Source organism: Alligator mississippiensis, chromosome 2 (genome assembly GCF_030867095.1).
Source record: "Alligator mississippiensis isolate rAllMis1 chromosome 2, rAllMis1, whole genome shotgun sequence".
Lineage (NCBI taxonomy): Eukaryota > Metazoa > Chordata > Crocodylia > Alligatoridae > Alligator > Alligator mississippiensis.
This window is the reverse complement of record NC_081825.1, coordinates 131,126,987-131,141,331: the sequence shown is the minus strand read 5'-3', so window position 1 is coordinate 131,141,331 and position 14,345 is coordinate 131,126,987. Positions and strand designations below refer to the sequence as shown.

At 44.7% G+C, this 14,345-nt stretch overlaps 1 protein-coding gene across 4 annotated transcripts in view; it reads left to right on the top strand.

Annotated features, from left to right (window-relative positions):
- The first annotated feature begins 7,258 nt into the window (after nucleotides 1–7,258).
- Nucleotides 7,259–14,345, top strand: part of NPNT (nephronectin) — an 86,966-nt gene continuing 79,879 nt past the window's right edge. For 2 of the 4 annotated variants that reach the window (XM_019500126.2, XM_019500125.2), the window contains exons 1-2: nucleotides 7,259–7,407; nucleotides 10,066–10,166. In XM_019500126.2, coding sequence (XP_019355671.1) covers nucleotides 7,337–7,407; nucleotides 10,066–10,166 — 172 coding nt within the window. In that variant the 5' untranslated portion in view covers nucleotides 7,259–7,336. The remainder of the gene's footprint in view (nucleotides 7,408–10,065; nucleotides 10,167–14,345) is intronic. The other 2 variants (XM_006275655.4, XM_014599910.3) reach the window with 2 other exon arrangements.

The following is a 14,345-nucleotide window of genomic DNA, read 5'->3' as shown; positions in this document are numbered from 1 at the left end:
GAGCTGTGTGACTGCACCATGCCAACCATCAGGCTGTGTGCTTACAAGTATATGGTTTCTATTAACATAAATAAACAGTTTAATCTAAAGAAGCTGGCTGTTGTGAGAAGCATGAGTCATTAAAAGGACATTGTTCATTAACATCTCATTGCACCACCTTGTGAAAGACTGAAATGTACTGTAATCAACACTTTTCACTCTGGAATGTTTTGATATTTAATACTTTTAAACTTACAGTTAGCATTTTTAACTTATTACTGCTGAGCTCAGTTATACATGTTTCTGTCACCTCTGCCTAGGACTGCAGCAGCGTTGCACCCCTGGGCACAAAGCTTTCAGAGCTTCTAGGAAACTCCAACTAATTCACAACTTGGCAATGCAACTCCTCAGCACCACAGGCCACCCCAAACACAGAAAGCCTGTGCTCTGCTCTCTACACTGGCTTCCCATGAAATAGTGTGTTAAGTTTAGGGTTTCACTGCTTATCTTCAAGGCTCTCAAGCTGAGCCTGGAACACCTAAAAAAAAACCTGACTACTATTCTGGATGGAAGAGCATAGTTGATAACGTAGTTCTTCTCCATAATGGAACTTTCTACCATAGCAGAACTGTCCAACTGACAGCCTCAAGCCACTGGCAGTCCATAAGAGGTCAAATTGCAGCCCCCAGGCTCCTGGCCAGTCAATGCTTCCCCTACTGTTCTGGCTGAAATAGCAGCTGGAGTCTCCAAACTCTCCCTTACTTCTCTAGCTTATACTTCTTGCCCCCACTTCAGGGGCAGGGAAGCATATGGTGTAAGAAACTGAAGGTGACTCTGGAGCCATGCGAGCAGTGGTTGGGGGCGTTTATGGTGTGGCGGGCCAGTAAGGGGCACTCCTGCACTGAGCCACCCACCTCATTGTTCCCGATCAATAACCATGCTTTGAGTGTCTCCGTTGGGGTAACTACATCCGGCTAACCTCCTTCTTGGAGCATACCTGCAAACCTGGGGTAACTGCCGCCACCACCCAGGCTCTGGTCTCTGGTAGGGCTCTGTGCAGCCTGGAATACACAAACCCTGAAGACCTTGGGGGTACTTTGCTCTCAGCAGGATATATCTGGGTGCTTCTTATAGCCTGAAGTATTAAGAGTAGCCTCCCTTAGCTAGCCAAGCAAAAGGAGCTACAAGGCTAATCTCATCCTCTTGAGCACATACAGTGAGGCATGCTATAACAGATAGCTTTATTAATCAAAGAGGGAGAGCATGGGGAAGGAATACAAAACAAAAGGAATATTGGAAGGAAACTGCAGTGAGCAAATCAGCATAGGCTCGTTTGGCCCTTTTGATACATGTCTAGAACACTTAATCCTAAATTACTGACTAAATTTCAGGTAGGTTACTCACATGTTCATCCAGAGACTGATTGAGCTCACTCTGGAGGCCTCAGCTTGGTTCTGTGTTTCTGAAGATGTCTGCACCCCTCTAAGATGGAGGGACCCTTTAAATAAACTTCCTCATCTCATCACTTGGACCCAACCAAAATCAGGTATTTTCTGAGCACCACTGATGCTGACCAGTCAGTTTAAAAAATGTCAGCACTCACCTTGAAGAATGACCACTGCCTTAAGACTGGCCTCCCAGGTCAGTGGCAGGAAGTTTAACAAAGGGACCTGGAGGAGGGGAGTCCCTCTCCCCCTGGAATTTTTACAGCCTGGTCAGGCAGTCATTCGGTGGTATAGTAAACAGCAGCGGGGCGGGGAAGGAGGAGGGGGGTTGGGCTGTGGCCCTACAGCAGTGAGACAGGCGGGGAGGTTGATTTCTTCACATATGGTATAGCAGTACAGTAGGGGGTTGCAGGCACATAATATAGTAGAGGGGTATCTGTGGGGGGAGGCATATGCATGGTTCAGTGGGAGGACATCCATACAGAGTACACCCCAGGGGGCCTGTGGCTCACCATGATATGACCACCACAAAAGCCTGTGGGGCATTTGGCCAGCTCTATCAGTCTCTGGATGAACATGTGAGGATACAGCCATAACTGTATGGAAATCGATGTGACTCCTATTCAAAAGAGTAGAGTGAGCAAACCCCAGGTGCAATTTACAAATCAAGAGAATTCTGGGAAGGCACTGGATCCACTCTGTGCCTGAGGGAAGGTGCACAGTGTCTGTATGGTCACAGCCCTGTACTGACTTCAAATTCTTTCACCCTGTCTAAATTGTACCAGTTAAGCTTTGATAATGAAAGTGTAGCACAGAAATGCAGAGCCCATGGGATTTTGGGCAGGAAGTGGCTTCAAGCCCATCTAGTTTTGGGGGCATGTGCAACCCAAAAAAGCTATACAAACAGCCTTTGTGGTGGTCAGATTTTGTAAAAACTCCTTTTTTCAGGACCCCATATTTTTGTGTAAAAAATGTCCTTAGCAGACATTAAAGTGACACTCTAGGGCTAGGGACAGATGTTACATATAAACTGCTTCAAGTGACCAGGAACTGGTTTAAATCTGTAACAGAACAGAAGCTCAGTCAGTGCACATAAAACAGTTTCAAAATGACTGAAACTGATTTAAGATAAACCTGGTTAAATGTAGTATCAGGCTTAACTGATCTGGGTCAAACCAGTTTTTGAAACTTCTTTCCTAGAGTCCTTCATAGTTCAAGTTAAATCACAGTCTCCCAGCATGCTTTGCTGGGCTGGGCTGGGCTGGGCTGTCTGCTCCAGAGTGCAGGGCTGGCCCCGCCCCTCTTCTCCCTAGCTCCCCGATGCAGCCCAATCTTCCAGGGGGAGGGGAGGCTGCCCCCCCAGGCAAACCCTGGCTGGTGTCTGGGGCTAGGGACGGGGGTTAAACATCCCTTCCCCCACTCAAACTTACTGGTGGCTGCAACTGGACTACAAATCCCAGAGGCACCTGGAAACAGGAAGAAGAAATGATGAGCAACCCTGCAGAGGCCTGCTGCTGTAATTCTGGACTGCAAATCTGAGAGACCTTGGGGCCAGCAGGAAGAAGAAATGAACACACAGCCAGAGAGCTGTACTCTAGCGCCCCCAGCTTCTGACTTGAGCCACTGCAGACATGTGGCTGCATTTCCTGAATCCAAGGTAAATGTCTGTTTACTTCTGTTTCAATTTACTCTGTGCTGGTTAGATTTACAAGCAAAGACTGAATTGATTCATCCTTGGGCTTTTTGCCTGTCTGTACTTAACCTAGAAATTTGCTAAAGATGCAAATGCTATATATGAAGGATTGCTAGAAAAAAACCCCAAACACTTCAATACTGAAATCCTTCATATTTTGGGGTTTGGCTTCATGTCACAGCTCAAACCAGAAGATGTTTGTTTTCTAGTTCTGGTTCAGTTGCAGCCAAAACCTTGTAAGAACATCTGGCGAGACTTACTTTCAGTTCAGACACACATCAAAACCAAAGCCTAAACCTAATCCAGTTTATTGGCTCGTCTGACTATAACAATATTGCTTTAAAAAAGCAGCTCTGACCCTAAACTGGGGACAGGTTGTTATTAAAACAAATACTATTTTTACCATAATAGTCTAAAAAGATGCAGCTTGCAGTCATTTTTCTACTGCACTTTGGATCAGTAAAGGATATACTCATAATTTTTTAATATTTTTTTAAATGTATGGGCAATGTTGAAACATGTCTCTTTGTATTTTGGCTAGGATCTGGAAAAACTCATGCATGCCAACATCTGAGAGCTATAAATAGAAATGCCTAAGACAAAAACCAAACATAGGCACATCTTTATCATTTGAAATGTGTTTTACTGGGACAGCTTTTGGGAGGGATTGATAGGTAAATGACAAATATTTTGCTATTTAGAAAAGTGCTTTTGTTCCTGGTGGGGGAATGGGTGAGGTTATCCTTATGGAATACGTACAGAGAAGTTAATAAGAATGAAGATCAACATTTTCAAAGTTCCTCACATCCAAGTTTCTAAATCAATTTAGACCCCTTTGAAAAAATTCCCAGAAAGCAAGTGACTTAAAGAAATAAAGTGCTATGCCTGTTACTCCAAACTCCACAGAGTATGATCAAAAACGGCAGATGAGAGGGGGTTTTGTTTTGTTTTTTGGTAATACCTTTATTGGACTGACTGATTAGTCAGGAGAGCTGGTAGAAAAGTGTTGGGGCACTAAGTGCCCTTCCTCAGACCTGGGAAAGAAGCATGTTGGTTGCTTCTGTCCAAGACCTGAAGAAGTCACTTGGACCTCATGCTACAACACTCCAACCCTACTACAACATAGGCAGTAGAGTCTTTTTCATGGGTCTTTGATGCATCCAGTCACGAGAAAGGGACGAAACAACTTCATAGAAAGAAAAAACCGAGAAACAAACAAATGAACAAAAACTCTGTCTTTCTGTCAAAACCTACAGAACTTTTCAATACGTGATATGAAGGATTCAGTGCTGAGGTGATGTTGCTGCTGTGATGGTCCAGGATGTCTGCAAGAGGCAGGAATTCTTGGCCGTATCCAGACGAGCGAGGCTGTGTGGTATGTGATGCCATAGATACGTCTGCGGTACCGTATACTGCACATTTAGTTGTTCTCTGTGCCGTAAGAGAGCAGTGTGGGGTGGGGTTTTTTTTTGGGGGTGGCGTTGTTTTTTTTTTACTCCTGGATATCCAGAGGCCAAGAAAACCCATGTAGGAAGAAAAAAAAAAAGGCAGAGCAGCACACATGGGGGCAGTGTCTGCCACTCAAAACCAGAGCCTGGCTAGACGGAGCTACACTCTGGCTGCCACCCAGTCTCCACGTGCCTGGATCACTGCTGTTGCAGCCCTGGGATGCCCCCAGGACCTCAGGTAAGGCTGCCCCCAGCCAGGGCTGGCTCCGGCCTCCCCTACCCCACCCAGGGTAACCTACCGTGTGCCAGTATGTGTGTAGCTCAGGCGTTCTCTGGGGACAACTAGCAGCAGCACAAGGTGTCCTGCTGCTAGTTGTCCCCAGGGAACCAAGCATCCACGCATATGTGGACACGACCCTTGGGGGTGATTTCTTTTACTGGACCAGTTGCATGGCTGGAAGAGACACAGGCAAGTTTTCGGATATCACAGTACCCTGCCTCAGTCTCATCTGAAACACTCATAGCTCCCCATCTGAATGCCACTTTGCTTGAAGGACAACAAAACTCTCTTAGCTGCCTGCCTTTCCCTTAGAGGACTGAGAGAGCTTTGTTGACCTTCAGGGAAAGCAACCTGTGGAGAGGGGGTGATGAATGTTTCAAGTGAGGCCCGTGGCAGGGGAGCGTGGTATCCAAAAGCTTGCCTATGTCTATCCCAACCATGCAGCTGGTCCAATAAAAGCCCCCGTCCCCCCAGGAATCCTTGCCTCTCGTATTAGGGATTAGTGCACTTGTGGCACTGTCCTGGCTGAGCACTGACAGTGTGCATGAAAATGCTGTGTGTGTGTATATGAAAGAAGCATATGTACTAATGAGTGGTATGTGTGCATGTACATGAGTGGTGTGTGTAATGAAAGAACGTGTGTACAAGTGGTGTGCATACATGAAAGAAGCATGTGTATACATGAAAGCTTGCGTGTATGTAATGAAAGAAGTGGGTGTGTATACGAGTGGTGTATATACCTGAAAGTAGTGTGTGTATGTACATAAGTGGTGCGTGCGTACATGAAAGAAGCACGCTTGTTCATGAAAGTGGTGTGTGTGTACATGAAAGGTGTTGTTGGGTAATGAAAAGCATGTCTGTACATGAAAGCATGAGTCTATATGAAAGCATGCATTCACAAAAGTGGTGTATGTGTGAGTACATGAAAGGACTGTGTATGTTGAGGGAAATGGTGTGTTCATGGAAGCAGTGTGTGTCATGAACGACTGGTACCTCCCAAGACTGGGGGGGGTGCACCTTTTGTAGTTGGTGGTGAGCAGGGACTGCCTGCAGATGTCAGCAGCAGTGTTGGCAGTAGGAGGGGGGGCGCTGGCGAGCAGTGACTGCCTGTAGACGCCAGCAGTGACGTTGGTGGCGACGTGGGGGGGGCTGAGCGGTGACTGCTTGCAAAAGCCAGTGGCTAATCTCGGGGGGGGGGGGCACGTGCCCCACCTCCCCCCCCCCCCCCCGTGCCCCCGCTACGTATCGCCTATGATGTATGGGGGTACATGAAAGAAGCATGTGTGTGGACATGAAGGAGGGGTGTGTGTGTGTGTGTGTAGTGAAAAGCCTGTGTGTACATGAAAGCAGTGTGTGCGTATGTAAAAGCAGGTGTTCATGAAAGTGGTGCATGTGTGAGTTCATGAAAGGATCATGTGTGTACATGAAAATGGCATGCGTGTGCACATGAAAGGAGCGTGTTTGTTGATAGAAATGGTGTAGTGTACATGGAAGTGGTGTGTGTGGGTACATGAAAGAAGCATGTGTGTTCATGAGCAGAGTCTCCCTATGCCCCAAGAAGGGTACTGGTGCAAAGACCTTTGTTCCAACTACTCAGTTGGTCTAATAAAAAATAGCAAATCTACTCAAAGAACCTGGCCTGAAAGTGGTGTATGTACACACATACATATGCGTGTATGCACATACATACACACATCCTAATGTACAGACACACACACACACGACACCCCCCAATGTTTATGTACATATGTATGTTTGTGCATGTGTGAATACATGCCCCAGTTTGTGCATGTGTGTGCACATGTACACATGCACCTGTATGCACATGCGCATGTGCACCCATCTACACATGGGCACGCACACATCCATATACTCTACACACAGGCGCATGCAAACATGTATGAATGCACATCGATTGTGCGGCTAGATCTGTTCAGGTCCCTCCTGACCGTAGCTACTATGAAACTATAGGCACGTGTGCACACACACACATTGGGCTGTATGTGTGTGTGTCTAATGTGTGTGAGCGCGTGCATGCATAGGTCGGTGTGTCCGTGGGGTCCAGGTGTGTCCGTGTGCATAACGAAAAGCCTGCGTGGGCATAAAAGCGTACAGGGAAAGCACGTCTTCACTAGTGTGAGTACGAGACAGGAGTGTGCGCGCGTGCAATGGAAAGCCTGTGCGTGCAAGGAAAGCAGCGTGTGCGTGCACGGAACTGGTGTGTGCATGTGCATGGAAGAGGCGGGGGTGCGGCGAGGAGCCTGCGCGGACACGTGCGACGCGGGCGGTACACGCGAGCCTGTGCGCGCGGGAGTAGCCGGCTCAAGAGCGCTGCCGGGGGCGCGGGCGGCGCCGGTGCCCCCCGGGTCCTGGCGCCGCCTTCTCCCTCGCCCCGCCCCGCCCCGCCCCGCCCGCTGCGCCTCGCCGCCGGGCTCGCGCCTGCCGCAGACCTGCCGCCGCCGCCGCGCTCGGAGCCGGCCTGGTGCGGGCAATGGCCCCGCTGCTGGGCGTCGCGCTGCTGTGCTGCCTGCCCCTCGCGGCGGCCGGGGAGCTGGACGGGAGGTGAGGACCGCCGCGCGGGGGAGGGGGACACGCGTGTGCGCGCCTAGACACACACCTGCGCACGTCTCGCACATATACGCCCGCAGGCACACCGACACGCTTGGGCACCCATACACACGCGTGCGTGTGTACAGACACGGGTGTGCCCGTATACACAGGCGCACGCACACACATCCATATACACGCAGGCTCACGCAAGCGCACCTGTGCATGCACACGTGCACAAATGCAGGCATGTATTCACGGGCACATGCACACTACATATCCACTGGGATGTGTGTGGGTGTGTATAATGTATATGGATGTGTATGTGTGTGTGTATATATATTGGAGTGTGTGTGTATGTATGTGCATACACACATATGTGGGTGTATGTATATACATTTCCATGTATACATACATGCATACACACACGTCCCAAGGTAAACATACATACACATCCCAGTGTACACACACAAAGTCCCTCCCCCCCAGTGCTGCTTGGGCAGTGGGGCTGCAGTTGGGGGGTTGTTGGCTGTGAGTGGACAAGTGAAAGTGGTGACAGTCACTTGGAGTCTGGGGGCAGCATCGCTCTTGGCTGCAGGGAGCGCAGGCCCCTGCACTCAGCAGCTCCGGAGCTGGCAGATTTGGCGGGCACCTGCCCTGGCTGTTGCCTCCCGTGCCAGTGCCCGCCCCATGGCGGGTAGCCTCGCCCAGCAGCCCGAGTGCCAGGCAAGGAGTTGCGGAGGAGGCAGACGAAGGGCAGAGCTGGCAAGGGGCGGTGCCACAAGTGCCCGGGCAACCCAGAGTTCCTTTGAAAGTGCACCTTTGAAAATTTGGATTTGCTCCCAAAAAGACAGGGACATGGCTAGGGAGAAAGCAGTGGAGGCACCACACCAGGCTGAAGGGAGAAGCTGGGCAAGACTCTCTGCCTCTTGTCTTTCCCAGCTCACTGAGCAGCCCGAGCCAGCCCTAGCCAAGTGCCTGTTAATTCCCCCCCTGAAGAATGCCTGGCATTGCGAAGTTTGCCTACCCCTATCCGAACCCCAGAGCAGCTCCAGTACAAGACAGCACCCTCAGAAATCCTCGCCTCTCATTGCAGCCTGGGTATGTGCAGGAATTATTCTGAGAAGCTGTAGGGTCTTGTAGCCATGCGTGTATCCCTGGTACATGCCAGGCATGCATGCTTTGACAGGCTGTGAACAACCCGGAGCTCTTTTAACTTTGTTACTCAGCGTTTACTCCTACAGGCTACAGCAGTTAAGCTGCAAATCAGAGCCCTTACTGATATGCTGTTTATCATAGGGCTTCTTGGATGCTTTTCTCCTGCAGAGGGGAGCCGGCATTTGAAACTTAGAAAGAAGGGGTGACCGAGGCAAAGCATTCCCAGGTTTGGATGAGGTGCTCAAAATAAAATCAAAAGTAAGGGAAGCTCTGAGATTTTAGCCGTTGTCCATTTACTCCTCTCCACTCTGAGACAAAAAAGGCATACCCGAGCATTGTAGCCTACAGTAGTGGCAAAATGAATGAGCTGAGAAAACCAATTTGTTTTCTTGTTTCTCTGGACTGGTCGAGCTGGTTGAAGACAGATCTAAAGTAGCTCATGCATATCACCTGGCATCAAAGCAGTTCATGACCTTTGTAGGCTGCCTGTCAGGGATACCTCCCTTATACTTATTTTCTTATAATTATCATCTTGCTACAAAGTCATATTGGATTATTGAGATCATATGGGAATAATTGTCACTTTTACAAACACAATGTTACATATAAATCGAAAGTAGTGTATTGAAGCTGACAGCTATTGATGTGGTGTACTGTGAAAATTGCAACTCAAGTTTAGTCGTGAATTTAGGTAACTTAAACTATGAAAAGAAGTGTTGAGATGCAGGAATGTGTGTAGAATGAATACTGTTAAATTCTGTCAGATGCGGTCAAATATTTTAATGCAATCAGGGACTATTACCGGGGTCTCAAGTGGAAAGGAGAGCTTGCTTAACTAACTTACACATTAGCTGACGTCCTACAGCTGCCAGATATTTTTAAAATTTGTTTTACCTTGTTATTAAACTATACTAATAGCTTTATGAGATTGCTTTCTGAAAGGTTGCATTTGGAGTCTGAAACCATCCAACTTAATTAGGAAAAGTGGAAACCTGTAATTTTTTTCTCTTCTCCTCCCCCCGCCTGCCCCCCTTCCTCCCATATTTCCTGCTTGCAGGAAAGAAAGTTGTCTTTTATTATTTTTAAGGTTTCTAGACTGAAGCAGCTAAATGTGGCCATGATGTCTTTATTAGAAATCAAGCACAGTTAAAACTTGTTGATAACAGTTTATTATATATCATTGTACGTTTTAGACCTCTAATACTGCTTGTGAGCAGCCTGTAAGTGGCAGCAGCGAGCATACTACAAGATACACTAGCCTCTGCTATTTCTGGGTTAAAAGAAGATGCTTCAATCATTTTTCCCTTCTCCCCTCCACTCTTCAACACTGACTGAGCTCTGCAGTAGATGATTAGAGAAATACCACAGGCTAATCACAAAGCAGCTATGTTTACAAGAAGACATGTTACAGAAGGAGAGGGGAGGATAAAGACAATTTCCTTTTAAATATTAAGAATAGTGGATAAATAAGAGTGTGTTCTTTCCCCGCTAACTTCCTTTAACTCTCTTGTGCAGGTGGCGTAGGCAAATAGTTTCCTCAACAGGATTGTGTCGGTTTGGAAGTAGGATTGACTGTTGCTGGGGCTGGGCCCGTCATTCGTGGGGGCAGTGCCAACGTGAGTATCATTGCTGCTGGGGCTTTTAGGCACTTTCGTAGAAGGGGCTTATATGCACCTATTTCATGGCTTTCACATATCCATATACACTCGTACACTGCAAGGCTTAGGACTTAAATAGGGCTTTTGCACTGCAAGTCTGACATTTAAAAGGATGTTGTCAGGTTAAAAGTCTAATTCAATTTAAAACACAATCTACACAACAGCACTGTAAAAGTGAAGGATAAAAATGACCTTTTTATGTTGTTGGTGTTTGTTTTTGGTTTAAATTTGGTTTAGGCAGTGAAAACAGACTGGTCATTTTTTTCTTTTGCTTCTAATTGATTTTCTTTTCTCCTCAGATGGTCTCACACAGAGCTGTAAAGTGTGGGCTCACAAATAGTGCAGCATTATATTGGTCCTGCAGTGAAGGAATGTTTATATGCTAGAGGAAAAAAAAATTATCACAGGTATTTTAAGCAACCACTTTATGGCAACAAACCTATTGGCATTCAGTTAAAAACTTCCTTCAAAGCTCAAACTGTGTGTCTAGTCTGACAGCATCCTTTTAATAGGTCATAAATATAAAAAGATATGTGGATTTCTCTGAATTTCTCATATCATTACAAAATCCTTGCCATAGTTGTTGGATAATCAAATAAATAAGACATCATAATTTAACTACTTTTTCATACATAGCATTATATGAGCTATTTAGAAATGCCAATTTTTCAGGGTATGATAAGAGATCTCAGTCCATTACATTTCTAGCCTTTGATCCTGAAAACAGTTAGTGACATGATTAACAAGGACAGGTACAAATCATTCCTGGAAATGTTTTTGCAGGGTTGGACCTAAAAATGTTGAAAATTCAAAACCTATCTAAATTTCTGTAATGTGTAAGTAGAGCTGATAATGAGCATTGTTAGCAGCTTGGTTTGCAGTTCAGTGAACATAAGGCAGCAGGTGGAAGTAGCATAAAAAGTCCCAACATAGTCTCTTAGCAAAGGTTTTGTTCAAATCTGTAAATGACAGTGAGTGACCATTGAAGACTAGTTAACTGGTAACAAAAGGTGACTAATTTAAAAGAATGACAAGTACTGTTGGAATATAACAAAATATATGGCAACAATGCAACAAAACTATTTAGCATCTATTTGAGCACCAGTCACTTGGATTTTAGCAGTTAGAGAAGTAGTGACGTAATAGAAAAAATGAGGAAAGGAATAGTTTCACAAGAATTGCAACCAGTGTGCATCCTTCATATAAACATCAGAGAGAGAAAGTTTAATGGCAAATTACAAAAATAATAGGGAAAGCATAACAATTTTAACTATTCTAAAATAATATTTAGTTTTCCCGATTCTCCTTCCTCAGTCAGGTTTTCTACTTGAGTTGTCAGCTCACTGGTAATTTGGACTGAGGACAATCTTCATTCATGATTATCCTTTAGTTCTCCAGCACTTTCAATTCTATTTGATGTGTATATATTTTTGTTTCAGAAGGTGAATAGCCCAAAGGGATGCTGACACAAAAAACCCCAAACAAAAATAGTAAAAAAGTGAAAAAGGAAAATTATTTTTTTTTGTCCAGTAGTAAAAGTGGCAGCAAGTTTAATACTTTCAGTTTTCTTTACAGTTGGCTTGAAAATGCCCTTAAAGTTTTAAGACTGAAATGCGATCTTTGTTTTGAGACTTAGCATTGCTATCAAAGAGTAACTACTAGTTATAACATGGGAAGGGGAAAAATCCCTCGTTCTTTCTCTTGGCAGCACTGAAGATACCACATAAAGATTGCTCCCCCTCTCTGCTGCAGTCTCTACTCCCTTTTAGTATTTCTGTTCCATGTTTTATTATTATGGTTGTTTGCTGAATATGGCCCCAAGATGCAATTATTCATTTCTAATGGGAAATAGAAGAGTATGGCATGTCTTTAAATCTTAAAGACTATTTCTTGTTATTTAGTCACAGCAGCTGTTGGCTCATAAGCTGGCCTTGAAAGTCTGACCTAGTAACATAGACATCAGATAGTTTTCAAAATCAGGATGTTCAGGCATGCAGTCAAGTCTAAAATTATTCTAATTTCTTTTTAAAAAATCTCTAGTAATTATGCATGTGGTTTTACTTATTACTTTACTATGGTATATTATTCTCTTTGTGGATGTGTATTTAAGTCTACTATGACATCTCCATAGAACAGCAGGCAAACGCCCACTTCTCATATAGTTTGTATTCTCAGTCTGTTTTGAATGCTTGTATAATTTTTCCCTATATTGCTAATTTTAATAGGGCTATTGATTACCTTGCTGCCAATATGGATCAAGGTGACATTATTTTTCTTAAATTCAAAGCAGAGTCAGCTAATCCAAGTTGCCTTTATGAAAAATGAGACAGAATCAAAAGAAGGAAATGATCTTTTACATGTACATTTGGAGACCCTTTGGAAAAATGATTACCTTATTACTGTTATGTTTTCTTGTTCATGTACATGTTCTTGTACACAGGGTAGCTGTATTAATCAAGTTAAAGTTATGTTTTTGAGTGAAGGGAGGTCATAAAAACAAGAAAGAACAAAAGTAAGGATTCCATGAGAGAGAACGTGCGGAGTCTATTTTTTGTAAGATGCAGCACAAACTCTACTTGACAAAATGGCAGCTGTAAAAATTCCTTTCTTTCTTGCCTGCCATATTTCTTTTAAAAAAATTAACTCTGAGCTGGGAGTAATGCTGTAGCTCTGATGTTTCAGGATATATGCCAGAGGCAAGGTTTTGGGAAGTAGATTTAGACAAGCTTTTGACTGTAGAGCATTCTTCCTCGTGCACTGCATTTGAAAGCTTATCCAAATCTGTTTCAACCATGCAGTTGGTCCAGTAAAAGCTACCACCCACAAAAATACTTAACTCCAAGATAATTTTTGTAACTTCTTCACTCACAACTTAATTTTTCAAACAAGCTCCAAGATGAACTCAGTGCTCAGAGCCCATATAACTAGGGTCAGGTTTTCAGAAGAGTACAGCTCTTATTTAAGATTCAAAATAAGATTTTCAAAAATTCTTGGCACCCAGCATGTTCTGTTGAGATTCTCGTGACCAGATTTTCAAACGATTCTCATCAGAAAGATGCTGAGCTCTTTGAAACTCTGGCAAATCATTTTGGTTCTGAGAGAGAGAATGAGAGAGAGAGAGAGAGAGAGGTCTGGGAGAAATCTGGCTTTGAATCTGGGTGTTGAGCCCTTTAGAAAATTCCAGCCTATGTTTCATGGTGGGAGGTGAAACTAAATGAAAGCGAATCATTCTGGTACTGGCAGCTAAATTGCCAACCTGCCGTTAACAATCCCCTTTAGGGAGGTAGTTTTTCAATATGAGAGATTAGGCTGGCACAGGAAGAGGCATTCCTGGCCTCACTGGGAACCTTTAGAGTGTTTACTGTATAGAGAGAAACGATTGAAAAGCTTCCAAAAATGCAAGTGTGCAAATGATTCTCCCACTCCCACTCTCATCAAAGGTGAAACTCCCAGTGAGAATGGAATCTGGCCTGGCCCTGGCAATGGCCAGCCACAATATGTGCAGGTCTTCCTCCACTAACCGTGTCTTATCTTTGCTATTTCTCAGTCATGCTTTACTGGAACAAATTTTAATTTGCAATGTCATAAATGCCACCCGTGCCATTTCAGCTGTGTATAATAGTAAAAAAATAACTTGTCTCCCATTAGCAAGGAGATGTAGACCTATGGTTATACTCCCAAACCTTCCTTTCAAAACTGGCTAGTGTTTTTGGGGACGTTATCCAAATAGAAATAATTTAGAGAGCTCCAAAGCATCTTGGATGTTTCCCCTGAGGTTTCATAAGCAGCAGTTTATGAACACCAAGACCAAATTCAAGTGAGACAGCTAAAGCAGGAGTAAGGCTCTGGCATAAAGCCAGTTTTCCACGAGTGCTAAATAACTTCAGCTCCAGATGAGTCCATTGGGATCTGGGGCTGCTCAGCACACTGCAAATCCAGCCACATCTATTTAACAACCTAATTAAGATTTAGTAATACTCTCTTTGCACTATAACCATATGATATAGTGGAGGATCAAACAATGTTTCTGGAATTAATGGTCTGGTACGTCGATTTGGGTTCTAGATTAAACCTAACGTGCAAAGCTAACTTGGAAACAACTGAATTTGTTATAGCCAATGTAATTTTTAATTAGTA